The 26,139-nt window shown below is 40.1% G+C and overlaps 1 protein-coding gene across 3 annotated transcripts in view; it reads left to right on the forward strand.

Moving 5' to 3' along the window:
- The first annotated feature begins 4,518 nt into the window (after nucleotides 1-4,518).
- Nucleotides 4,519-26,139, forward strand: part of SNX27 (sorting nexin 27) — an 81,520-nt gene continuing 59,899 nt past the window's right edge. For 2 of the 3 annotated variants that reach the window (XM_081307103.1, XM_081307104.1), the window contains exon 1: nucleotides 4,519-5,984. In XM_081307103.1, coding sequence (XP_081163229.1) covers nucleotides 5,665-5,984 — 320 coding nt within the window. In that variant the 5' untranslated portion in view covers nucleotides 4,519-5,664. The remainder of the gene's footprint in view (nucleotides 5,985-26,139) is intronic. The other variant, XM_081307102.1, reaches the window with a different exon arrangement.

A 26,139-nucleotide genomic window follows, 5' to 3' on the forward strand; every position in this document is an offset into this window, starting at 1 on the left:
GAAGAGGTCACAGGTCCCATTTACCCTCAGGGGGAGGGAATTACACAAGAGCTCAAAGGGGGTCACATGAAGGTGTATCTTCCTCAGGAATTTAGAAGAGAGGTGTCAGAGTGAACTGGAGTCCTCATGGAAGGCTTAATGGAGGGACTTCTGTAGGGCTTGAAAAATGAGTAGAATTCACACCAGTGAAGAGAGAGAGAGAAAAGAGAGCATATCTAGGATGCAAGGATCATGTGAGCAAAAGTTCAGAGGTGGAATTCTCACCTAAGAATTCCCACACAAAAGGTAACAGAAACCTGCTAATTCTGCAGGTCACAAAGGGCAGGTGGAACTTTTTCATAATTAACCAAAAGGAAGCTAGATAGTGAAGAGTGCCCTGACCTTGGTGTCAGAACATCTGGGTTCAAGGTTCAGTTACCCTGTTAACTAGCAGTGTGACTGGGTCAGATGGTTATCTGGGCCTAGTTTCATGTGAATACTTCTGTTTGTTAATGCATGGTGAAACAAGCCCTTGCATGCAAAGTGCTCGCTCTGCATATGGTCCAGGTCCTGGATGTCAAGAAGCTGACATCCAGGACCTCATTCTCTCTGGGTCCCCCAGCTCTCTGGCTTCTCTTAGTCTTTCACTCTATCTCCTTCCTCTTAGGGGGAGGAGGTTGGTGGAGATTCCCTGGAATCTGGCCATGACACTCCTCTCATCTTACTACAATGCCTACCTTGGTACTCTCATCTGCCACCACCCAGACTCAAAGACTCCCAAATCTGTGCATAACCCATACTCCTTTCCCTAGCTCCAGACTCATGCATCCACAGTTACTGGATGATTCCTCTTGGATCTCCACAGAGCCTTCAAATCCACCAGGCCCCAAACTAAACTCATTATCTTCTTCCACTCAACCTCTTCTTTTTCATACATTGTCTTGGGGAATCAATCATACACCCTTCCTTCCCCGCCACACTTGCAACTGAGATCCTAATAGTCACCAAGTCCCTTCTCTCCCAGGTGTCTCCTTCCTTGTATTTCCACTGCCCTAATTGGAATCCTATTAATTTTCACCTGAATCACTACAATTGTAGGTCCCCCCCCCCAGTACTGGGGATCAAACCCAGTGTTGCTTAACCACTGAGCCACATCCTCCAGCCTTTTTTTTTTTTTTTTTTAAGAGACAGGGTCTCATTGAGTTGCTTTAGGGCCTCACTAAGTTGCTGAGGCTGGCTTTGAACTTGTGATCCTCCTGCCTCAGCCTCCTGAGCCATTGGGATTACAGGCTTGTAATCCACCTAGCTTGCAATTGCTTCCTTCTTTTTTTTTTTTTTTTTTTTTGGTGACCCTTGGGAATTGGACCCAGAGCCCTGCACATGCTAAGCAAGTGCTCTACCACTGACCTATATCCCCAGCCCTTGCAATTGCTTCTTAACTGATCTATCTCAATTCATTCTCCTCACATCCTGAAGTGAACTTTCTGAAGCACAAATCTGATGATACTTCTGCTTTGCTGAAAAAACATTCTGAGGGGATTGAACTCAGGGGTGCTCAACCACTGAGCCACACGCCCAGCCCTTTTTTGTATTTTATTTAGAGACAGGTCTCACTGAGTTGGTTAGTGCCTCGCTAAATTGCTGAGGCTGGTTTGAACTCATGATCCTCCTGCCTCAGCCTCCCAAGCTGCTGGGATTACAGGCATGAGCCACTGTGCCTGGCTCAGAGGCCCTGAATTCTTAGGCATGAAATTCAAACTCCTGGGCATGGAATTCAATGTCTGAAGCCTTCTCAGATCTAACTCTTGCCTACCTCCCTAGCGTACTTCCTGCTCTGTTGCCTCTGCTCCTCTCCTACTGGACTGAATGTTCTCACACTGCACTATTATTCTTTTTTTTTATTATTGGTTGCTTAAAACATTACTATGATCTTGACATATCATATATCATACATTTGATTCAAATGGGGTATGAATTATTATTTTTACCACGTGTACAGATTGCAGGATCACATTGGTTATACAGCCACATTTATACATACTGCCATATTAGTGTCTGTTGTATTCTGTTGCCTTTCCTATCCCTAGTACTTTTAAATCTCTTGAACATGCTGCTCTCCTTTCCAAAAATGCCCTTCCACCACCCTTCTTCTCTCTTGCTCTCTCTTCTCCTCTCTAATCACTCAGCTAAGCTCTCCCATTTTATGAAACATCTTCCTTAACTCCTCAACCTCTGGATGCTTGAGAGTCCCTGCTTATGTGCCCTTTTAGCAGCTTGTGCATGCCTCTGTATTGTAATCATTTTGTATTTTGCTGCTTCTCCTGCTAGATTGTTAGTTCTCAAAAATAATTATGGTGTCTTATTCTCTATTTTTGACGATCTGATCACTCTTTCTACCAATCTGATTCTTACTTAATATTTTACTTATTTTCTGGATGGGCAACATAGTCATATGACTAAAAATGCAGAAGTTAGAGAACTGTTACAGAAAAGAATTGTGTTAATCAGCTTTTCATTGCTGTGACAAAATACCTGAGAAAAACAATTTAAAGGAGGAAAGATTTAGTCTGGCCCACAGTTTCAGGTCACTGTCAGCAGACTCCACTGTTTCTGAGCCTGGGATGAGGCAGAGCATTGTGGTGGAAGGGAGTGACAGAGCAAAGCTGTTAACCTCATGGCAGCTAGAAAGCAGAGGGAGGCAGAGAGGAGAGAAAGAGAAGGGGTTGTAGAAAAGATACAGTACTCCAGGGATCCATGCCCTTCAACTAGGCCCCGCCTCCTACAGCTTCCACTACCATCCAAAAGTCCATTCAGCTATGAATTCATCAATGGATTAGTCCATTGATAAGGTTAAAGCTTTCATGATCCAACCACTTCCTGCCAGGGCTGCCCTGCAGATGAGCTAGGCCCACCCCCTCAACCTTGAGTAATGGGGGTACTGAACTAGCATTGCACGCTGTGAGAAGCAAGTGGGTCTTACCTTTGTTGGGCAAGGAAGTGCCTTAGCTTTGGGCTTGGGCATCCCCCCCACCCCCATTTTCTGTAATTGTATCCCTTTCCTTATTTGAGTGGAATATTCTAAGGAGTGTCTTTTTCCTAATAAATAGAGGGTTTCTGGTGTGTTCTCTCTTGCTCCTCGTGACCTTTTCCAGTGCTGTCCAGCGTGGGAGCTTGACCCTCGAGGTCGAAGAGCCATCCCTGACCCCTGCAAAAGGTACTTCTGTGTTTGTGTGGTCTTTTCATTGCCAGACCAAACCACACAGAGTGGCCCTGATCCCATCACCAGCGCAGGATGTGGGCAGTGACTTCCTAAAAGCCCTACCTCTGAACACTGATGCAGTGGAATCAAGACTTCAATACATGAGTTTTGGGGGTACATTCCAGATCCAAACCAAAACAGGAATAAAGTAAAAAGTCTCCTTTCTACCCTTGTCTTCACCCTAGCTGTCTAGTCTCCCTCCCCAGCAGCATAATGTTATCAGTTTCTTGTGATATTTCTAAATATATACATATATACATGCTTCCTCTTTCATATAGGATGGTATTATGTGCTATAGTCTGAGCAGCACCTTGTTCTCACTTAACCATATACAGTCTCCATGAGACCTTTCCACATCAGTGCATAAACAGTTTCCTTATTCTTTATTTACAATGATTCAGTTTTCCATTGTGGATATCATTTAACCAGTAACTGTTAGATTGAATTCACAAACGATTGGAAACTAACAGTACTGCAACAACTTCCCTTCACACACACACACACAGTCATTTTACACCTGTGAAAGTGTAATACTAGCATGAACTCCTGGAAGTGGAACTGCCAGATCAAGGTATATGTGTTTTGTTAGTTTGACCATGTACTAGTGCCCTTCATGGAGTTTGTAGATATCATCTTATTTATCTCTGCATCCCTAAGCCACTATTTTTTAGTAATTTTTTTTTTTTTTTTTTTAGTAATTGTTTTTTTTTTTTTTTTACAGGGCTGAGGACCGAACCCAGGGCCTTACGCATGCTAGGCAAGCGCTCTGCCACTGAGCTAAATCCCCAACCCCCCTAAGCCACTATTTTTTAAAAAATATTTCTAGTGTCAAGTGCTCTACCACTGAGCCACAACCCCAGCCCAGTACTGTAATCTTCATGCTTCATCTTCCTAGGTATGCCAAAAATGCAAGGTCCTGACTGTTTTTCGCTGGGGTTATATTTCAGGGTTGCGGGGATGTATTTGTATGAGCAACCATGAGGGATAAAGTAATACCTCCCTCTAGGTCAAAGAACAGGTTTGCTTACTGCTTCCTATAAAATGGCAGCTTCCTCAAGTTCAGTGTTTCTTAGCTGTGTTATGAATCCACTAAGGGCACAGCATTCATTCGGGCCCTTTGTTTCAAGCATGTGTTACTCAGGAGGTGGGAAGGGCAAAAGGAACTGACACAAACATGCTGAAGCTCCTTGCTTCTTGGGTCTTGAGTAATAGACGGTCTTTTGTCTCTGACCCAGAACTCTTGTGTCTTCCACAACACCTATGAAACAGTAAACAGACTTACCTTATCAGTAGGATGAAATCAATTGTCAGACTGGAGTAATAAAGGCTTAAATAAGCTTATCTTCACTGTTTTTTACTCTCACTCTTTTTACTTCTCTTCACCAGGCACTCTGCACAACATCTGTAAGTTTGTATTTTGGTAGGCAGCCAAAGCCACCAAGTGCCACCATTTGTAAAGAATTCTATTGTTCTGCTGGGGAAAACACAATGAATTTAAAATAAAGGTAACTTCAAAACCACTGCACAATTGAAGTCATTACTGGACCGCTCTAACGCCCAGTTAGAGCGGTTTCCTTCCACGTTTTTGGTTTAGTTGGTGCAGCTCTTACACAGTTAGCACAGTTGCGCAAACACAGCTAGGCCTTGCTTCCGGTTACTCAACATCCGGTTTCCTCGGACACTCTGAGCTTCAGTTTCCTCATGAGTGAAACAGGGAAACGAGTTCAGATCCAGCTGTCTCACGAGGTGGTTCTGGGCCGTGGAATAAAACGAACACGAGTTACCAAGCAAGTTAGGTTCGTGATGAATCACAAACCTCACCTACGACGAACCCCGTTGGGTTTCTTTCTTTCTCTCTGCCTTTTGTCCCTTCTCCCGTCGCCCCCACGGGGCTGGGGATCCACTCCAGTCCTCGTGCAGGCCACGCACAAACTCCACCTCTCTCCGCTGGGCTCCGACCTTGGCCCAATTAACGTTTTTAGAGGCTATGAAATGAAAGGACGAAACAAAAACCGAACCTTGCCCTAAGCCAGCGGACCAAAACCTCGCCAGGCTCGGCGCTAGGCTGGAGGCTCACTTAGGCAGCACGTGGATCTCCTCACAGACCCCAGGGGAGAAACCACAACTCCCAGCAGGCCTTGCTCCCGAGCGTGCGCCCCAGAGCTCCGCCCAGGCCGGGCCCAGCCTCGCCCCGCCCCCGCGGCCGGAAACTACATTTCCCGTGAGGCCTCGCGGTGCCTAACCTTCCGCTTTCCCCCGCCCCCTGCTCCCCTTCACCCCGCCGACAGCTCCGTGGCCGTCTCGGTCCCACGGCCGGTGGTTCGGGCGCGCGCGCCGAGGGTCGCGCGGCTGCTGAGGAGGGCGAGCGCGCGCTGGGAGGGAGTGGAGGCGTAGGGGGGCGGGGGTACGGCTTGATTGCTCGCAAGATGGCGGACGAGGACGGGGAAGGGATTCACCCCTCAGCCCCTCACAGGAACGGCGGCGGCGGCGGCGGCGGCGGCGGCGGGGGGTCCGGGCTCCACTGCGCCGGGAACGGCAGCGGGGGAGGCGGCGGCCCGCGGGTCGTGCGCATCGTCAAGTCCGAGTCCGGCTACGGCTTCAACGTGCGGGGCCAAGTGAGCGAGGGCGGGCAGCTGCGGAGCATCAACGGGGAGCTGTACGCGCCGCTGCAGCATGTGAGCGCCGTGCTGCCCGGGGGGGCGGCCGACCGGGCCGGGGTGCGCAAGGGGGACCGCATCCTGGAGGTGTGAGTATCCGGGCCCCGCTCCGTCCCCGCGTCTCCTCCTCCCTGTCACCCTCGGGCCGCTCCTCTCCCAACCCTGCCCGGGTCTCGGGACCCCCGCCTCCCCCGGCCTACGCTGCCCGATCCCTCCGTGTGAGTCGACCCACCTCTCCCGGTTCTGCGACTCCCACACTCCTGTCTGTCTTCTCCAGTTCACGTCCTTGCGCCCCCAGTGCCCCTGCCCCCATGCCTTGGCTGCTTTCTGTCCCTTTGGCATGCCGTCTTTTGCTCCCCACTGCGCCTGGTCTGCTTCCTAACGAGTGTCTTCTGCTCCTTACTAACGGCAGCCCCTTTTCTGACCCTGCCAGGATCGTGTCTTCCTCAAGTTCTTGTCTTTAGCATCGTAGTTTCCTGTTCCCCGCCACTCCCCTCAGTCCCTGTGGACTGTCCCTTCTGCCCTCTAGACCAAGTAAGCAGGACCTCTCGGTCTGCTCCCACTTCACCTCCGGAAACATCTCTTCTTACTCCACTCCTTTTTCTTTCCCTGTCACCCTTCCCTTACGGTTAAGCACCCCCAGTGTTTCCCATTTACCTCTTGTCCTTTCTTCCCCTCCTTTTTGTATTCATAACCCCAACAGTACACCTTCTTTTCTGACCCTTGCATGCTTTTTGGTGGGGGTGAACTGGGGGTTCCGTAGTTCTGGTATTACACCCTGACTGCATCTGAGTGCATCCCTGTACTGACCTCCTATCTTCACTCCTGCACTAGACTCACACTTCTTTTGAGTACGGTTTATGGTGGAGCTGTCTAGCTCCTACTTTCCCCAAACTACAACCCCTTTTTGGGTCCTTGACTTCTGCACCTTTTTAGTGCATGCATAGTTCCATTTTCTCTTCTATTCCATGCTCTTGGGATCCCATACTTGACTTTATCCCATTTCTCTCCTATAGGTTGTTCTCCCTTTCTTCTCTTTTTAAGGCCCTTTCTGCTGCTGCAACCCACCCTCTTCCCCTGCTGCAGTCCCTCCCCCATCATTCATCCTTAGTTCCCCACTGCATCCCTTAAAGCTCAGAGATTGCTGTCTTGTCTTGCAGTTTCTATGCAGACTTCCTCCACTGCCCTAATCTAGGTGTTACATTCATATTTTTGTACTTGGTATTAAAATTCATAACGTGGTTGCTGGTTGACTTGGAGAGGTTTATGTTCTCATTGTCTCCGTTCTTTCTAGCAATCTTCAATTCTGTACTTCTCTTCTTACTGCCTCTATATTATATATTCTTTTTTTACTTTTATTGTCTTGCTTTATGCTGACAAGTCTCTCATTTTTTAAAAAACATTTTATTTTAATTGTAATTTCCACAACTGTCTGTCTTTGCTCTTTTAAAACAGCAGGTTTACCCAAGGTTTGTAAAGAGATGGTATCTTGAAGAGTCTGGTCTTTTTTTTTTTTTTTTTTTTCCCCTTGGTGGACACAGTATCTTTATTTCATTTTTATGTGGTGCTGAGGATTGAACCCAGTGCCTCACATGTGCTAGGCGAGCTCTGTACCGCTGAGCTTCAATGCCAGCCAGCCAGAGTCTGGTCTTATATAGGAGTCCCTTCTTATTCATCTTGTGCCTCTGCTATTACCCTTGATGGTCTTAATCTAGAGTATCTACTCATTTTTTTCTTCCTCATCTCTTTTACCTCAAGAAAGAATAGGTCACCAAAATATGTGTTTGAAGATATTATACCTTTCTTGTTCTTTCTATAAATAGATGCTTTCTTTTCTCATTAGTGTCCTACATACTATTTTCTAGTAATCTGCAAATATATTCTTAGTCTTTTAGAGGGGCAGGACATTCAGATATAGAATATAATAATGATCTTTGATTTCTAATATCTGAGCACTTAGTTGTTTTCTTCCTAGATAACTGAAAATCTGTAGTTAATGTTTTCTTCTGATAGAAGCTCTTGGAATTGTCATCATTTTCCTTTCCCTTTGGATCCACTTGTTTATTTTTAGACAATGTATTTAAAATTATAGATCTATTATAAAGTTTTTTTTTTTTTTTTGTTTTTGGTATCAGGATTTAACTAAGGGGCACTCAACCACTGAGCCATGTTCCAGCCCTATTTTGTAGTTTATTTAGAGGCAGGGTCTCACTGAGTTGCTCAGTGCCTTGCTTTTGCTGAGGCTGGCTTTGAACTCGCAATCCTCCTGCCTCAGCCACTCCAGCCGCTGGGATTATAGGTGTGTGCCACTGCCCCCAGCAAGATCTATTGTAAAGTTTTAAATTATTTACTCTTTATAGGATCTAAAGGAACCAAACTTAAATAAAATTCTGTAGGTGACTACAGCTAAGGTGATCTGCCACATATATATATAATCACGCCCCCCCCACAACAAACGAAGTTGGTGGCTTCTTTCCTTTATTATATTTTCTGCAGTAAAGCCCAGGTATAAATTAGGTGCTGTAAGGGAGACCCCAGATGATCCTGTAGGACAGGTAGATGGACTTGCCTCAGCTCTAGGTTCCAAGCTAGGAACCTAGGAAGTCTTTTCCTTCTAGAGAAAAGACATTGCTTTTTAGCACATCCCTAGTAATGCGTGGAGAACTTTGTCTCCTTTAAAGGGCAGGGGGAAAGGACAATCTTCTCTGGAAGGTTGTGATGATCAGAAATCTTCCTGGAATTGATTTCTCACCCTTCCCACTATATTTTGATATCCAAATTATTTGGAACTTCTCTGATACTGTAGTGGGAGGTAGTGATAGTTGTAACACAAAGCTAACCAAAGGGTAAATTCTCTGAAACCTCATCTATATAGTTTCTTGTTTGTTTGTTCTTTCCTTTTTTGTCTGCATCTTTTCCTTAGGTTTTCATGTGAGAGGAGGAAATAAACCACCAAAAAGACATTGTTCTTTCTGTACCTGCAGCTTGTTTTGATCGGATTTGATTGATGCTGAGTTTCCATAAGCATTCTTTAGACAATACTCTTTAGAACTTTCATTTGCCTCTTCTTTAAGTCAGCCTCTCTGTTGTCCCAGGAATATTTTCCATGTTGATGAAGTGCCAGGTGGGGTCTGAGTTCGGGATAGGTAGATCATCATTCTGTAGATTATTGTGTGTCAGGTTGTAGGTGGACTTTGCTGTTTAAGACTTGCCTATTTTAAACCTTTTCCCTCTATGTACAGGTTTGTTTTATTCCAGTTTCCATATATTACACTCATAGAGGCATGAAAGAATAGTGACTGAGATTTAAGGGGATATAAGTTTGGATACAAGTAAGAGGCTGAGTCTCTGTGATCCTTTTAGAATCTGCTTATCAAGGTTCTGTCTTCACTGAATCTTGGAACTATCCTTAAAATATTATTGGATTCAGTCTGGTTTAGTCCCTTTTCCTATCAAAACTGACTAGATTGTAACTGGTTCCAGAGAGATTCATGTTGCAGGACGTGGTAGTGCAGTATGAAGAAGCCCTCTGGGTTCTGAATTTTACTACAGATGGAAAGTTTTCTTGACTAGCAACAGTAGTCTCCACCTTGTAATTTTTCCGGGTGTAACATACACTGAGTGTTTTCCCTTTGATGTGTGTGTACCTGGAGGCTAATGTGTGAAGGATGCTTTCAACAGATGGACCCCAAATAAATATGTCTTTGTGCTAATTACATAGTATGTGAAGTAATTGACTTCAGGTTAATTTTCTTAAGGTTAAAGTAATTCCAAGGGCTTTTGATTTCTTGAGGAATGCCTTTATGAAGCTTTTAGTGTGCTGTGAATTTGGATTTGGGATTGTCTAGATTTTTGAGGGATTAGGTTTGTCTCTTGGCTGTTTCTTTTGTCTCTTTGGTATTTGGATAGTGTCATCTTTAATCATGGACCCCTATGGTTGGTTTGCTAGCATTCAAAATCACATGATATACTTACACTAATCAGAGAATAAATGTTTTCCTACTCGATAGCTTTCAGATAATACACCCATCAGATTTCCCTTGTTAAAATTAAACCATAAGCTAAATTAGGGTGCCTATATAAATTTTCTTATTGAGAGTCAACTTTTTTGCTTTGTTTTGTGTGAAAATTTGAACATCATTGAATAAAAAGATACGACATTGGTGCCACAAGAAGTATTTTTACAAGTTGTGTGATTCATGTAACATTGACTGCTAAGTAACTTCAAGAGCTGCTTTCTTAATTGTCACTGAATTCTGTTTGGCTCACATTTTCCAGGTAGATTTTGGTAATAGTGTTTGAAATGCTTTATTAATCAGAGGAAAATTTTATGGCAGTAGTTCTCGTTTTTGTGCATGTAGGAATCACTTGGGTGTTCTTGTCGAAAGCATAGATTCTCAGGCTTTACCTTTTAAGAATTGTGATTAAATAGGTCTTGCATGAGACCTAGAAATCTGTATTTTTCACTCCTTTGCCAGATTAGGGAATGCAATCCACATACAGAGCCACATGCCCAGAGCAACACTAGACGTACCTTCATTCTCAGTTCATTTTATCACTATGGTTATGTTGAGAGTCATGAGGGAAGAATATGCTAACAAATAGTGATTTTTTTTTTTTTTTTAGGCTTTTGAATTCCAGCCTAAGTAGAAAATCAGAAAAGTACTAACTATTCTACCTGATTATGTATACTTTACTTATTGGATCTTGCTAAGCTCTTGCAATAAAGGTGGGTTGTTAAGAGGTAGAACAAACAATCATAATCATTATTCTGCTTTGCAATGTGTACAGTGTGTTAACTGTTTGCATTGTTTTTGCATTTGAACTTCACAACAGCCCTGGGAGGGAAATTATAAACTCCTTTGAGGGCAGGTATTATATCAAACATTCTGTATTTGTTGACCCTCTAGCCAAATGTCTGGTGGCATATAGAAGGTATTTCCCAATAAATACTTGCTGACTGAATATGAGTAAAATTACCCCACTTTGTAAGAGGAAAACTGAGTTTTGCACTAATGAGTAGCAATCAGAATTAAAGGCAGGTCTTTGCATTCTAAATATTTTCCATTTCTTTGATTTTTCAGCTATTGACTATTATATTCTTGATTGTAATCACTTAATTTATAATTGTTAAAATTCAGTTGCATTCTTATAAACTTGGATAGCAATTGAACTTTGGTTCTACATTAGTGAAATGTAACAATCTTATATATTTATTTACCCTTTATCTCCTGTTGTTAATTGGATAAGAGATGGGGACCAAAGCAATCTTCTTTGTCCTTATTGTTGGTATCTTTACTGGTTGTCAGTGAAGAGAGCATGACAATCATAATTGTAACTTCAAAAATACTTCTAATTTCATGTGTAGTTAAAGTTGCAAACAAATAATACTGATTTGAAAACAGCATTACACTTTCCTCAGAAATCACTTCCACAGATTGCTGTAACCAGGAAAAGATCTTTCTTTACTAGCATAAAGATTTGTCTGGGTCTTATAAATTGTTGTGAACAGTTGTCTTTCCTGGTTTGTTTCAGTTTAGAGCTTGTTACCATGCTCTCAAGGATAATTATTTTTAAAGATAAGTCTCATTGGGAATAATTCTTACGATCTTGTAGATAAGCAAAGAGACTTAATTGACAAGCAAACACTTTATAATTTATGATCACAGCAAAGTTCTTTTTGAGCATGAACTGTGGTGAGTTCATTCATTAGATGATGGCATTACTGACAAAGGATATTGTAGTGGTTTAGGTAAGAGCCAGTTAAGTTTATTCTGTTTCTCAGCTGTCAGCCATATAGATGCTTTCTGTGCTTCAGTCAGGCAGTTCAGTAAGAGACTATTTATGGGTGGTACAATTCTAGCCCACATTTGGAAAAAAATGTTTGTGCAGTTTAAAATATTTTTTCAAAAATTGCATCTCACAGCAAGAGATTACAACCCAGTACATATGTAGCAACAACAACAAACCACCTGAAACAAACAAGTTTCACCAAAACTGTATTTACGGTATCAGGCATTCTGGTATTTATAGTCTGTTCAATATTTGGTTGTTTTGTTTAGTTTTGTTTTTTGAATGTGAATGGTGGCCCATAACATTAATCTCACAACTTGTTAGGTTGTGATTCACTGTCTGAAAAACATTGATTTAGGCATCACTTTTCCTGATGTTGGCCCACTACTAGCTCGTGTTCAATCTGGTTTCACAATTAAGCACAAACTATGTGAAAGTACTGCTAGGCTTGTGAGTCAGTGTCCCTGCTTTTGAGCAGCTTACACTGCAGTGGAGAAGGTACAAATAACAATTTACTTTATGTAAAGCAAAATGAAGGAACGTAGGTGAATGAAATGCACAGTGGGAATTTAAAGGAATAAGTGAATGTGCTTAGAGTATTAGTGGAGAGAGAGGTCATAGAGGCTTTTCAACTGTAACTGAAAGACAGTAGAATTCCAGTAGCAGAGAAAGTGGAAGGATTTCACAGGCTGAGGAAATTGTGTGACCAAAGAGAGGAAGATGTGAAAAGTTCTTAGGCAAGCTAGGGGCCTAAAGTTTCTGTTTCTAGGCAGTGTGGTGATAGAAACTGGAAAGGAAGGTTGAAGTGAGATCAAAAAGCGGTTTGAATGCAATGCTAAGATGTTTAGATTTCTGTTTATGAGCTTAGAATATAGTTTTATGTGCATTGATACCCAGGACTTCCTATGAATTTATTTACCAGAATAGGTTGAATAGCTTTTCCAAGGCCTAAGAGGAAAGTCACTTAGAATTAGAAGAATTTCAGAGCACCCAGTCTCTTGGACTGTCTTATATATAAAGAAGGGAACTGAGAACAACTAAGCTCTAACACACAGCATTAGAAACAGCTGATGAGAAGCTGGTTGGCATACATTTTACAATCCAGTTTCTGAAACATCGTATTTCTTTTGTCTTATGTTTTAAATAACAATGATTATTGTTGGGTTTACAGTTGATTATATTTTCTTTTCTTCCTTTTTTGGTACTGGATACTAGAAATTGAACCACTGATTGTACCACTGAACTATATCCTCAGTTCTTTTTAAATTTTGAAATAAGGTCTCGCTAGCTGAGGTTCTTGCTGAGTTCTGAGGCTGGCCTCTAATTCATGATCCTCTTGCCTTAGCCTTCTGCCTCACTGGGATTACAGGTGTGCTCCATCATGCCTGGCAATATTTTCATGCTTATAGGCTACAGGCCCACTTGTTCTTGATGTTTTGTTTTAGGTTTAATTTTTTTCCAACTCTGTTCCTCTGATTTGATGATGACTCCTTTAATTTAAGTCTTTTATTTAGTATCTTGTTCATTACTTGTTTGCCAGCTAAATAATTATTAGTTGAGGAAATGTACCTATTGGCTAGGTATTGAGTTGCTAAGTAAGGAGCTGTATTTGAGTGCCCTTATATGTATTTCCTCCTTTGAACTTCTGTTATGAAAACATCTTTTAAGAAATCATTCATTTTTGCTTAAGCTATCTGATTTTTTTTTTTTTTTTTTTTTTTTGGTGTTGACCCCAGGACTTTTCACATAGCTGAGCATTCACTCTACCACACTTCCAGCCTTATCTGAAAAATTTTTAAACTGTTGTATCAGACCTCAGAGCTAGAACAACAGATCTGTGTATTCTATGGGCTTGATACACAAGTAATTTGCTTACTTCCCTTTGGAAAAGTACAGAGCCATCTGCAGAGAGTCAGCTGCTTATGTGGATACTCTCCAGCTGCTTTCAAGAGGCTGATTATTCTTACAGAACTATTCAATGAAAATAACGAGGAACCGCCCCTCCCCATACTGCAGTGTTTTTATATTCTGTGTCTATCCAGTTTTAGTTATATTTAGTATGTTTTAAAAATTGGGAGATGGATTAAGTATTTGGATATCTTGGAAAATGTGATGACCTCTTAGAAATTTTGGAAACTTTTTCTACTACTTTTGCTGATCAGTTTAAAAATCTAGAAAATTTATCACTTGTAAAGTTTGTCAACTGAATGTACTTTGAGGGTTGCTTAGTTTTTACCCAATATTATAGTCATTTCAAGTCTGATAGGGTTAAAAATGTTTTGAATCTGTTTTTCTAAGGTAAGTAATCTGCAAAACAGCAAGTAGTTTTGTTCTGTCTCCTTGGTATTTTGAGTCCAAGGAAATGTGACACTAAAGTTTCCTTCGTGAGTTATGTGCTAATAGATTATTCTACATTTCCCTGTCTATCCAACTATCTTTTAAATTACTGACTTGAGAAAGGCCCTACTACTGTACCTTTCTTTCTTTCTTTTTTTTTCTAATTATAGGCTTACAGAAACTGTACTCTTTTCTTCAGCTTTCAAAATAAATTGCCCAAATTTAATTTCTATTAAAAGATGCTATTTGAGTGCTAAAGCTTTATATCCCTTCAAAAGTAATCTCTTGTTATTAATTTTTAAAGGTTATCTTTCATGGACCAAGATTGAGCTCCTTCCTTCATTCCTTCCTTCCTTCCTTCCTTCTTTCTATTTTTTAGTAGTAGTGATAGCTTTACTATTCATATCCATGCACAATGCCTCTTGGGTTGAATTGAAGAATTGGATATTTAGGAAATGGGTGGTTGGTGGTTCTGTAGCCCCAGAATAAATTTATCACATCACATGAGAAATAATATTTTTAATTTCATTGTATAGTAATTTAGAAATTGTAGTGAAATTGAATTTCAGAAGGTTGATTCCTTCTTTGATAGTTTACCTGACTTGCAAACCAAGGTTGTTGATTAAACTGGTAGGTTTTATTCTTTTAATTTTTACTGTGATCAGTCTACCAAATCAAAAACATTTGGGGATTGCGCTTAAATTGGCAATGTGTAGGCAATTATTCAAAATGTAGCAGATCTCAAACTCTGAGTTGGTGTTAGGAAATGATTTGGGATTTGTATTTGTTTTGCTAGAGAATAACAGAGAGGGCTGGGGTTGTTGTTCAGCAGTAGAGCACACGTCTAGCACGTGCGAGGCCCTGGGTTTGATCCTCAGCACCACATAAAAATAAATAAAATAAAGGTACTGTGTACAACTAAAGAATAAATATTAAAAAAAAAAAAAGACAGAATAACTGAGAGAGGGCTGGGGATGTGGCTCAAGCGGTAGCTCGCTCGCCTGGCATGCGTGCGGCCTGGGTTCGATCCTCAGCACCACATACAAAGAAAGATGTTGTGTCCGCCAAATACTAAAAAATAAATATTAAAAATTCTCTCTCTCTCTCTTTAAAAAAAAAAATAAAAAAAAAAACTGAGAGAGATGTTCAGCCGCAACTTTCCCATTTCTTTCTTTCATTAGTTGTGGATGAACCTTTATTTTTATTTATTTATTTATTTTTATGTGGTGCTGAGAATCGAACCTAGTGCCTCACACATGCTGGCAGGAGCTCAACCACTGAGCCCCAGCCCCAGCTTTCCATTTCTAACACTCATTTTTCTACATGTGAAGAAGTAACCTATTGATAAGTCTAGCCTCCTTCTCTCTCTAAATTTTTAGTTGTAGATGGACACAATCTTTGTTTATTTATTTTTATGTGGTGTTGAGGCTCAGATGAGACCCAGTGCCTCACACATGCTAGGGAAAGTGCTGGGCCACTGAGCCACAACCCTAGTCCCTCCTTTCTCTCTCTCTCTCTCTCTTTCTCTCTCTCTCTCTCTCTCTCTCTCTCTCTCTCTCTCTCTAAAATATTTATTTTTTAGTTGTAGATGGACACAATATCTTTATTTATTTATTTTCATGTGGTGCTGAGGATCGACCCCAGGGCCTCTCACGGGCTAGGCAAGTGCTCTACTGCTGAGCCCCAGCCCCAGCTCCCCTCCTTCTCTTTTTTAATAGACTGTCATAGAGTTGCTATATGCTGATGAAGTTAATGAAAGTTAAAAAACAAAACGTCTTATTTAAACAAAATAAATTGGTGTTATATTTTTGAAATCAATATCAGAACATTCTTTAAAACATTAGTGGTAATTATTTAGTCTCTCACAGGTGAGTAAAGGCGTGTCTTTTTTTTTTAATATCAAGTGTGGTGCATTTAGTTTTCATGAGGTGAAGCAGTATGGAATTGTGGCTTGGTGGTAGAGTGCTTGGCTGGCATGCATGAGGCACTGGGTTCCACATAAATGTAAAATAAAGATATTGTGTCCACCTAAAACTTAAGAATAAATATTTAAAAAAAAACAGTGTAATTACAACTTTTTTTTTTTTTTTTTTTTTTTTGGTACCAGGGATTTAACTCAGGGGCACTTGACAATTGAGCCACATCCCCAGCCCTATTTTGTAATTTATTTAGAGACAGGGTCTCACTGAGTTGCTTAGCACCTTGATGTTGCTGAAGCTGGCTTTGAACCATGATCCTCCTGCCTCAGCCTCCCATGCTGCTGGGATTACAGGTGTGCACCACCACGCCCAGTTACAATAACTTATTCTTATAGTTTTCATAAAATAAGAAGCTTGTCTGTCACACCACCCCCCATACACACTTTGAATTGAACATGCTAGGCAAGTGAGCCACATTCCCAGCCCTGTTTAGTTTTGAGATAGTCTCTACTGAGTTGCCGGTCTGGCCTCAAACTTGCAGTTCTCCTGTGTTAGTCTCAGCAGTAGCTGGTATTAGAGGTGTGCCACACTGCACCTGGCTACAGCTTCACTTATATCATTAACTGTTTATTTCTTATTCCTTCTCCTTATTTGCTTTTGCTGTCCTTGGTATCGATGTTTATATTTTAAAATTAAAACGAATGACTGTTTTCATTGCATTTCAGTAAAGGAAAGCATCCTTATTTTGAAATTGTTTACATAGTAGAATGTCATTTTCTGATCTTATATATCATTTCTATATGCCTACTGTAGTATAAAGCAAAATTACCATTAATAATAAAGTTTGAAAAATGTAGAGCCTGCACAGTATTTTTTTTTTTTTTTTTTTTGGTGTGTGTGTGTGTTGCTAGGATTGAATTTGGGGCCTGGCATGTGCTAAGCAGATATTCTACCACTGAGCTATGTCCTTGGCCTGAGCATGCACAATATTTTTAATACCTCTAAATAGTGAAACCAGTTGGAAAACTAAAGAAGTAATGAAATGTAAAGAAGTATGTAAAGAGGAAAACATTGTGTTTGTGTGCTTGCCTTAATTTTTTCCCATTTATTCAGAAAATCATTTTAGTGAATGCTTAGTATATGATAAATATGGCATTAGACAGTAGGGACAAGAAGCTGAGTAACGTGTAGTCATTATCATTAGGAAGCTTAGGATCTGGGGGAATCTAGCAGATCAGTTGTAGTCCTGGAGTAAACTTGGGAAAGGCAAGAAAACACAGAAGGTGGTCCTTACTAGACAGGGGTTGACTTGAAGTCTCTTGCCAGCCCCTGCCCTACAAGAAAACCCAGGACAATTCTTCCAAGTTCCTATAAAATATATTTTTGCCATCAGTTATCTGAACTAGGTGCCCAAAGACCATGTGTATCTTTTTTTGTTGTTGCTGGTACTGGGGACTGACCCCAGGAACACTTAACCACTGAGCCACATCTGCAGCCCTTTTTATTTTCTATTTTGAGATAGGGTCTTGCTAAGTTGCTTAGGACCTCACTGAGTTGCTAAGGCTGGCTTTGAACCTGTAATCCTCCTGCCTCAGCCTCCCAGGCCGCTGGGATTATAGGCTTGCCGCCACTGCACCTGTCCCATGTGTATCTTAACATGTGTCTCCCAGAGACAGAATCTACTAAAACTAGGAGGATCATATTGTAGTTTATCATACAAAGAAAGATAATTTTGAGAATTTAAAGGAACCTAGTTAATTATGCCAGGACAAGAGCTGTAAACTAGGTGTGTCCTGGCAACCTGAAACAAGATTTATAGCCTTAATAATTTTAAATAGGGTATTTTAAAATTTGAAGACTGGAGTTTTAATTCTGGGAGAAAAATAAATGAGTTTGATATTATTCTTGATGACAAGTAATTATGTTGACTTCACAGGTAATTATCAAATGAATTTTTTTTTCTGAATAGCTTGATTATATTTTTATATTTATAAGTATCTTAAAGCCTGAAGTTTTATTTTACTTTTTTTTCCTGAATGACAAATATGATTCATTTATTCAGAAATAAATCTACCTGAGTAGGTTATATTTGTATCTCAATTGTCTTGGAATTAGAGTCTTTGAGGAATCTATCACTTTGCAAGTAATAAGGCCTGGTTACTTCTGGCTGGAGATATTAAGGTGAAGAACAGATAAACTTTATTTGTACTTTTCCTGCATTAGGCAGCATTCTTTTTTAAAAAAATTTCTATTAGTTATTGATGAACCTTTATATATTTATTTGTGGTGCTGAGAATCGAACCCAGTGCCTCACACCTGCCAGGCAAGTGCTCTACCACTGAGCCACAACCCAGCCCCTAGGCAGCATTCTTTTTGAGTAGAACATCCAGCCAAAGGTAAGTCTCTGTGATGGGGTAAGCTGCTTACTTGACAAATTAGTTATTCTCTTTTTTCGTATTTTGGGAACACCACATGCTGATTGACACACTTCACAGTTTCTCAACTTTGTGAGGGTCAAACTTTACTGTTATTAACACTCCCTTTTGCCCAGTGTTAAGTTTCTAAGTTTAAGTGCTCTAAAAATATTGGCATACAGCACCTTCCTTGGGAGGCTGAGGCGGGAGGATTGCTTGAGCCAAAGAGTTCCAGGCCAACCTGAGCAACTTAATGAGATCCTGTTTAAAAAAAAAAAATTAGTATATGTTTTGAATGTTGCTTTTGATTCTTAAAAAAGGCACCAAAGATTTGTGAAGTATGCTGGAAGTTTGTTCAGTTTGATCTATATGCAGTTAATATTTATTTCTACCCTCATCTACCAAAAATGACTCCTAATTAGAGTAAGATGAGGTGTTTTATATTTGTTTTGTTTTTATTGGTTTTTGTATTGTATGTATCTTGGTTATCATTTGTGTAAAGACACTTGCATTTAGGCCTGGTGGCACACATCTGTAATCTAGTGATTTGATAGGCTGAGGCAGGAGGATTGCAAGTTCAAGACCATCTTCGGCAATTTAGGGAGACTCTGTCTCAAAAATAAAAAATAAGGGGCTGTGGCTGTGGCTTAGTGGTAGAGCACTTACCTAGCATGTGTGAGGCACTGGGTTTGATTCTCAGCAGCACATAAAAATAACATAATAAAATAAAGATACTGTTCCCACCTACAACTAAAAATTAAATATTAAATAATATTTTCAGTGGAAAAGCCCTTCAGGGTTCAATCCTCAGCCCCTTACCCCCCAATTTTTTTTTTTAAGAGAGAGTGTGTCTGTGTGTGTGTGTGTGTGAGAGAGAGAGAGAGAGAGAGAGAGAGAATTTTTTAATATTTATTTTTTAGTTTTCGGCGGACACAACATCTTTATTTTTGTATGTGGTGCTGAGGATCGAACCTGGGCCGCACGCATGCCAGGCGAGCGTGCTACCGCTTGAGCCACATCCCCAGCCTCACCCCCCAACTTTTTTGAGAAAACAAATTGATTATAATTTGGGGACCCTATAACTTTGATGTAGTTTTTTTTTTTTTTTATTTTTTAACCCAGAGCTTCATGCCTGCTAAGCATGTACTCTGCCCTGAGTGAGATACACGCCAGCTCCTTTGTATAAGGCAGATGCTGAGGCTGGACAGTGGTTACACTAAACCATGACTGAGAGAGGCAAAATAGGTTTGTTTTTTTTTTTAATTGGTAGACAAAGAAACAGATAACTTTATAGTTAGTGAAATTGTTTTGTGCATCTAGCTTTCTAAGTGAAAATAAAATATTTAACTCCTGAAATATGACATCTTTCTGATTTGAAGATTTCAGATTTTGGTTTTATTTTCATGGCAGAAAGTGGAATAGCTCATTTTGTCTTGTTATTGAGCTATTCATTATGAACTTATATGGAGTCCTAGTCATCGTTGGGGGGGGGGGGGTTAGTGTTTAAGGGTGCTCATATCAACTTTGATTTTTTTTTAGGTTCTTTTTATTCTTGAATTTTAAAATTGATTTTTTTTATTTTATTTTTTGGTAGTAGGTGTTGAATCCAGGGGTCTCACTGAATTACTTAAAGCCTCACTAGTTTGCTGAGACTGGCCCCAAACTTGAACCCTCAGGGGTGATTTGCACATCCTTAGCCCTTTTTGTTTATTTTTCATTTACTTCTGAGCCAGGATCTTGCTAGTTGTTGAGGGCCTTGCTAAGTTGCCGAGGCCGGCCTTGCACTTGGTGATCCTCAGGCCTCAGCCTCCTGCGTTGTCACTTTTTAAATTAGAAAAGTAATATAAGTATGTTATAGAAAATTTGGAGTCTATGGAAAAGAGGGGGGAAAAAACCCCATAATCTTATGTAACACAATCGATATTGTGTTTTGACTGTTTTGTATTTATGCATTTTTTATGAAGTTGAAATCATACTGTTGTGTACAATTCAATTGTAATCTTTTGAATGTTAATAGACTTTATTTACCAGAACAGTTTTAAATTTACAGAAAAATCGAACAAATAGTGTAGAATTCCAATATTTCCCTCTTCTTGGCTTTGCTACACAGTTTCCCCTATTATGAATATTTGACAGTACCATATTTTTTTTAATTAATGAACTAACATTGATGTATTATTATTAACTAAAGTCCATAGTTTCTTCATCATTCCCTAGTTTTTACCGAATTTTTTGTTGTTTCAGAATCCTCTTCAGGATACCACATTATATTTAGTTAGTTATCTCCTTAGATATTTCTTGGCGATGAAAGTTTCTCAGTCTTTCTGTGTTTTTGATAACCTTGGCAGTTTGAGGCATATGGGTCCTGGTCAGGTGTATTATAGGGTGTCTGACTTGAATTTATTTGGTTTTCTTTTTCATGATTAGACTGGGGTTATGAATTTTGTGGGCTAAAGATCACAAAGGGAAAATACTATTAGCCTCTCTACATTTTGAAGGTATATAGTACCAATATAATTTATAGTTGTTGATGTTTGAAAGTAGTGCTTGCCAGGTTTCTCCACTGTGATATCCTCCCCATCTCCCGCCCCGGTTTTCATACTGTGCTCTTTGAAAAGGAGTCACTGTGCCCAGTGTACACTTAAGGACTAGAGAGTTATGTCCTCCCTCACCCCCCATTTTTTTTTTCCAGTACTGGGGATTTAACCCAGGGGCACTCTACCATTGAACTATATCCCCAGGCCCTTTTATTTTTATTTTGAGACAGGGTCTCTTTAAGTTGCCCAGGCTGGCCTTGAGTTTGCAGTCCTCCTGCCTCAGCCTCCCAAGTAGCTTGGATTACAGGTGTGCACCATTGTACCCACCTGCATTCCCCCTTCTTTAGGCTGGAATATCTGTATGATTTATTTGGGGTTATTTTGGATAGAAGATTGTCTCTTCTTCCCCTTACTTATTCTATCATTTATATCAGTATGGGTTCATCATTATTGGTTTTATGCTTAAATATTATAATCCACCTCTTTTTGCTCTAATTGTTCTAGTTTTAGCCTTTGGTAGCTCTTTTATTTGGCTCTTGTGCCCTTTAGCCACATCCCTATCAATGTATGTGTTTGTTTGTTTTCAATAGTTCCTTTCTTTCTTTCTGGCACTACAAAAAGCTCTAGGTTTATCTTATATATTTCCGGCCCCAGTCCTAGAATTTTTCCAAGAGGCCCTTGTTTCATTTATTGGAGGATGATATTAAAAACCAGGATCTGAACAATAGGAATTAAGAAAATGGAGGGGCCAAGATGTAGCTCAGAGGTAAAGCACTTATGAGTCTTGTCACAGTCTAAGATGCCTCTGACCTCCTGATTAAAATACGTATGTGTGTAAAATAAGGTTCACTCTTAGTGAACCTCGAGTTCTGTATGTTTTGACAAATGCATTGCGTCATGTATTCACCATTACAATGTCATACGGAATAGTGTCACTACTTGAAATATCCCTTGTACTTCACCTGTTCATCCCTCTGTCCCTTCACTCTCCTGATGTGATCTTTGCTTTTTCTTCAATGTTGATGATTGGAATCATTCAGTATGTGGCGTTTTTGGATTGATTATTTTTCCTTAAAAAAAAAAAAAAACACTTAAAGTTTCTTCACATTTGTTTATTTATTTATCTGTGTGATGCTGGGAATTAACCCCAGAGGGTGTTCTTCCACTGAGCTTCCTTTTCAGCCTCTTTGTTTTTTATTTGGAGACAGGGTCTCAATAAATTGTCCAGTTGAATTCGTGATCCTCCTGCCTCAGTCTCTCAGGTTGCTGGGATTACAGGTGTGTGCCACCATGTGACTTTTTGTGACTAGATAGCTTATTTATTTTTTCAGCTGAGTAATACTCCACTGTATGGATGTCCACATTTTGTCACCTAATGTCACCTAATGAAGGGCATCTTCGTTACTTCTAGATTTTGAGCAGTTATAAATAAAATTGCTCTAAACATGTGTGTGAAGGTTTTTGTATGGATGTATGTAAATTTTCAGTTCACTTAGGTAATTACCTAGAAGTAAATATGATTGGTGGATCATATGGTTAAGAATCTGTCAAACTCTTTTCTGAAGTGACTGTCATTTTGTATTGCCACAGCAATGATTGAAGGTTACTGTTGCTCCACATCCTTACCAGCATCTGGTAAGGATGTGGAGCAACATCCTTTTTGTTTCCCCCCCCCCCAAGCCATTCTAATAGGTGTGTAATGGTATCTGGTTGTTTTGAGATTTCATGGTGATAAATGATGTTGAACATCTTTGCATATGCTTATTTGCCATCTGTGTATCTGAGAAGGTGTCTGTCCAGATAATTTGCCCATTTTTAAATTGGGTTGTTTGCTTTCTTATTGTTTGAGTTTTAAGAGTTCATGTATGCTTCAGATACAAGTCCTTTATCAGATATGTGTTTTGCAAATTTTTCTACTCTGTGGCTTGTTTTTTTGTTTTCTTAATGTTTTACAGAGCAGAAGTTTTAAATTTTAGTAAAGTTCAATTTAGCAGTTTTATTTTCATGGACTGTGCTTTTGGTATGGTATCTAAAATCTCATTGTATACTCAAAATTACTGTTTTAGTCAGTGATTGAAAGACCTGACACAAACAATTAGAGGTGAAGTTTACTTTGGGGCTCATGATTTCAGAAGTCTCAGTCCACAGATGGCCAACTCTGTTGCTCCAGGTCCAAGGTAAGATAGAACCTCATGGTGGAAGAGAGTGGCAGAGAAAAGCAGCTGGGAACATGGCACGAAGACGCAGAGAGAGACTCCCCTCACTACAGACGAAAGGCACGCCCCCAGTGACCCACCTCCTCCAGCCACACCCCCTGCCTACAGTTATCACCCAGTTAATCCCTACCAGGGTATTGATGCACTAATTAGGTTAAAACTCTCAAAACCCAAACATTTCACCTCTAAATTTTTTTTGCATTGTCTCATACACGAGCTTTTGGGGGACATCTAAACTATGAACAATCATGTCGACTTTTTCCTATATCTAGAAATTTTATAGATCTTCATTTTTACAATACACTCCAGGAGCTTATTGTTGAGGATGGAACCCTGGGCCTAGGGTATATTAGGTAAGTGCTGTAACACTGAGCTAGCTACCCCCTCTGCCCTGAAGTGCACTTAACCCAGGGGTGCTTGACCACTGAGCCACAACCCCATTCCATTTCTGTATTTTTTATTTAGAGACAGGGTCTCACTGGGTTGATTAGGGCCTCGCTAAGTTGCTGAGGCTGGCTTTGAACTTTCGATCCTCCTGCCTCAGTTTCCCGAGCTGCTGGGATTATAGGCTTGTGCCACCACGCCTGGCTGTGCAATACACTTTTTTTTTTTTTAATTTTTTTTATTATTTTATTGTTGGTTGTTCTTTTAACATAGCATTAGCACAAATATAGATTATTTTATTGTTCATATTTATAATTTTAAATGATTGCTCTATTGTTTATCAAATTATTGTGCTATCATGACCACTCATCCCCCTATTGACTATTTATAAGAAACTTAGAAACAGCCTAAATAATAATGTGTTTCTGTTGAACTTTTCTATTTAAGATTATCGCTTTCCCATATACTTCCCCATTTGCTGAGTGTTCTACACTGTTCTATCACTGTAAAGTCTTGCCTTTATTGAGCTGATATTTTGGTAGTTTCCTTAGGACAAATTCTCAGTAATGCAATTATTATTTTTTTTAAAGAGAGAGAGAGAGAGAATTTTTTTAGTTATCGGCAGACACAGCATCTTTGGTTTTTTTTTTGTATGTGGTGCTGAGGATCAAACCCGGGTTGCACGCATGCCAGGTGAACGGGCTACCACTTGAGCCACATCCCCAGCCCAGTAATGCAATTATGAGTTGAAATAATATGAATATTTTTATGACCTTAGATGCATTTTACCAGTGAAATTGTTTCCCACAAGGATTTTTCTTTTCTTTCTTTCTTTTTCCTTTTTTTTTTTTTTTTTTTTGGTACTAGGGATTCAACTCAGGGGCATTTGACTACTGAACCACATCCCCAGCCCTATTTTATTTAGAGACAGGGTCTCACTGAGTTGCTTAGTGCCTCACTTTTGCTGAGGCTGGCTTTGAACTCATGATCCTCCTGTCTCAGCCTCCTGAGCCTCTGGGATTACAGTGCACCTGGCTTCCTACAAGGATTTTTACCTGTTCACAAAGTCATCATTTTATATTCCAGATGATAGAAGTTGATGTTAAAAATAATTGAGATAATTTTACATCTTTAAAATTGTTGACCAGATTTTGCTGTTTATTAGAAGAAACTCAACATTGTGGAAACATTTGGGCATCTACTTCCTTTCTTGTGCTTCTCCTATCCCATTAAAAAATTAGATATTCTCAGATGTAAGGTGCACAAGTTTACTATTTCTGAAAACAGTATTCTAAAAACTTCTTGACATCTAGTGGTCCAGAATGGTAATTTTGTTCAGACCTGTTCAAGTTTCACCTTCTTTGGCTAAGTGTTTTGTTTTGTTTTGTTTTGGGTATCGGGGATTGAACTTGGGGACACCCGACCACTGAGCCACATCCCCAGCCCTATTTTGTATCTTATTTGGAGACAGGGTCTCGCTGAGTTGCTTAGCACAATTTTCACATCTCTGTATACAAAGTACACTCACATCAATTCGTGTCTTCATACAAGTACTTTAGATAATAATGATCATTGCATTCCACCATCATTTCTAACCCCATGCCCCCACCCTACCTCTCCAATCCCTCTGCCCTAGAGTTTGTCTGTTTCTCCCATGCTCCCACTCCCTATTCCACTATGAATCAGCCTCCTTATATCAAAGGAAACTTTCAGCAATTGTTTTTTTGGGTTTGACTAACTTCACTTAGCATTGTCTTCTCTAACTCTATCCACTTACCTGCAAATGCCATGATTTTATTCTCTTTTATTGCTGAGTAATATTCCATTGTGTATATATGCCACATTTTTTTTATCCATTTATCTACTGAAGGGCATCTAGGTTGGTTCCACAGTTTAGCTATTGTGAATTGTGCTGCTATAAACATTGATGTGGCTGTGTCCTTGTAGTTTGCTGTTTTTAAGTCCTTTGGGTATAGACAGAGGATAGGGACAGCTGGGTCAAATAGTGGTTTCATTCCCAATTTTCCAAGGAATCTCCATAGTGCTTTCCATATTGCCAGCCCATTTTTTTTTGTTTTGTTTTTAACAATCTAGTTTCTAGAACAAGCAGGAAGTGAACCAGTGTAAAGTCAAAGGAAGTGTCTCTCTTCCAATGCATCAGGGGTCTAGTTTTCTCCAACTTGTGAGGTTTTCACTCAGTTTCCAAAAGAATGTATATGGAAAAAGTAGGAAGGGCATTGAAAGAACTATATACTTGATAAGATTATATAACAGCTATGTTGGATTTTAAATTACTCATATTTCCAGCTACCCTAACTCAACTGTTGCTATATTTTGCTTATTATACCCTTTGTGGGGCAAAAATATTTTATATGCTTATAATCACAATGGGCAATATTTTAATAATAATTATTATTATTATTATTTTGGTACTAGGGTTGAACTCAGGGGCAACCTGAGTTCAACCCATTGAGTCACACCCCCATCCCTGTTTTGTCTTTTATTTAGAGAGAGGGTCTCACTGAGTTGCTTAGTGCCTCACTTTTGCTGAGGCTGCCTTTGAATCCGTGATCCTCCTGTCTCTGCCTCCCCAGCCACTGGGATTACTGCCACACCGTGCCCGGCAATATTTTAATTTTAAATG

Source organism: Spermophilus citellus (genome assembly GCF_964194105.1).
Source record: "Spermophilus citellus genome assembly, chromosome: 9".
NCBI lineage: Eukaryota > Metazoa > Chordata > Mammalia > Rodentia > Sciuridae > Spermophilus > Spermophilus citellus.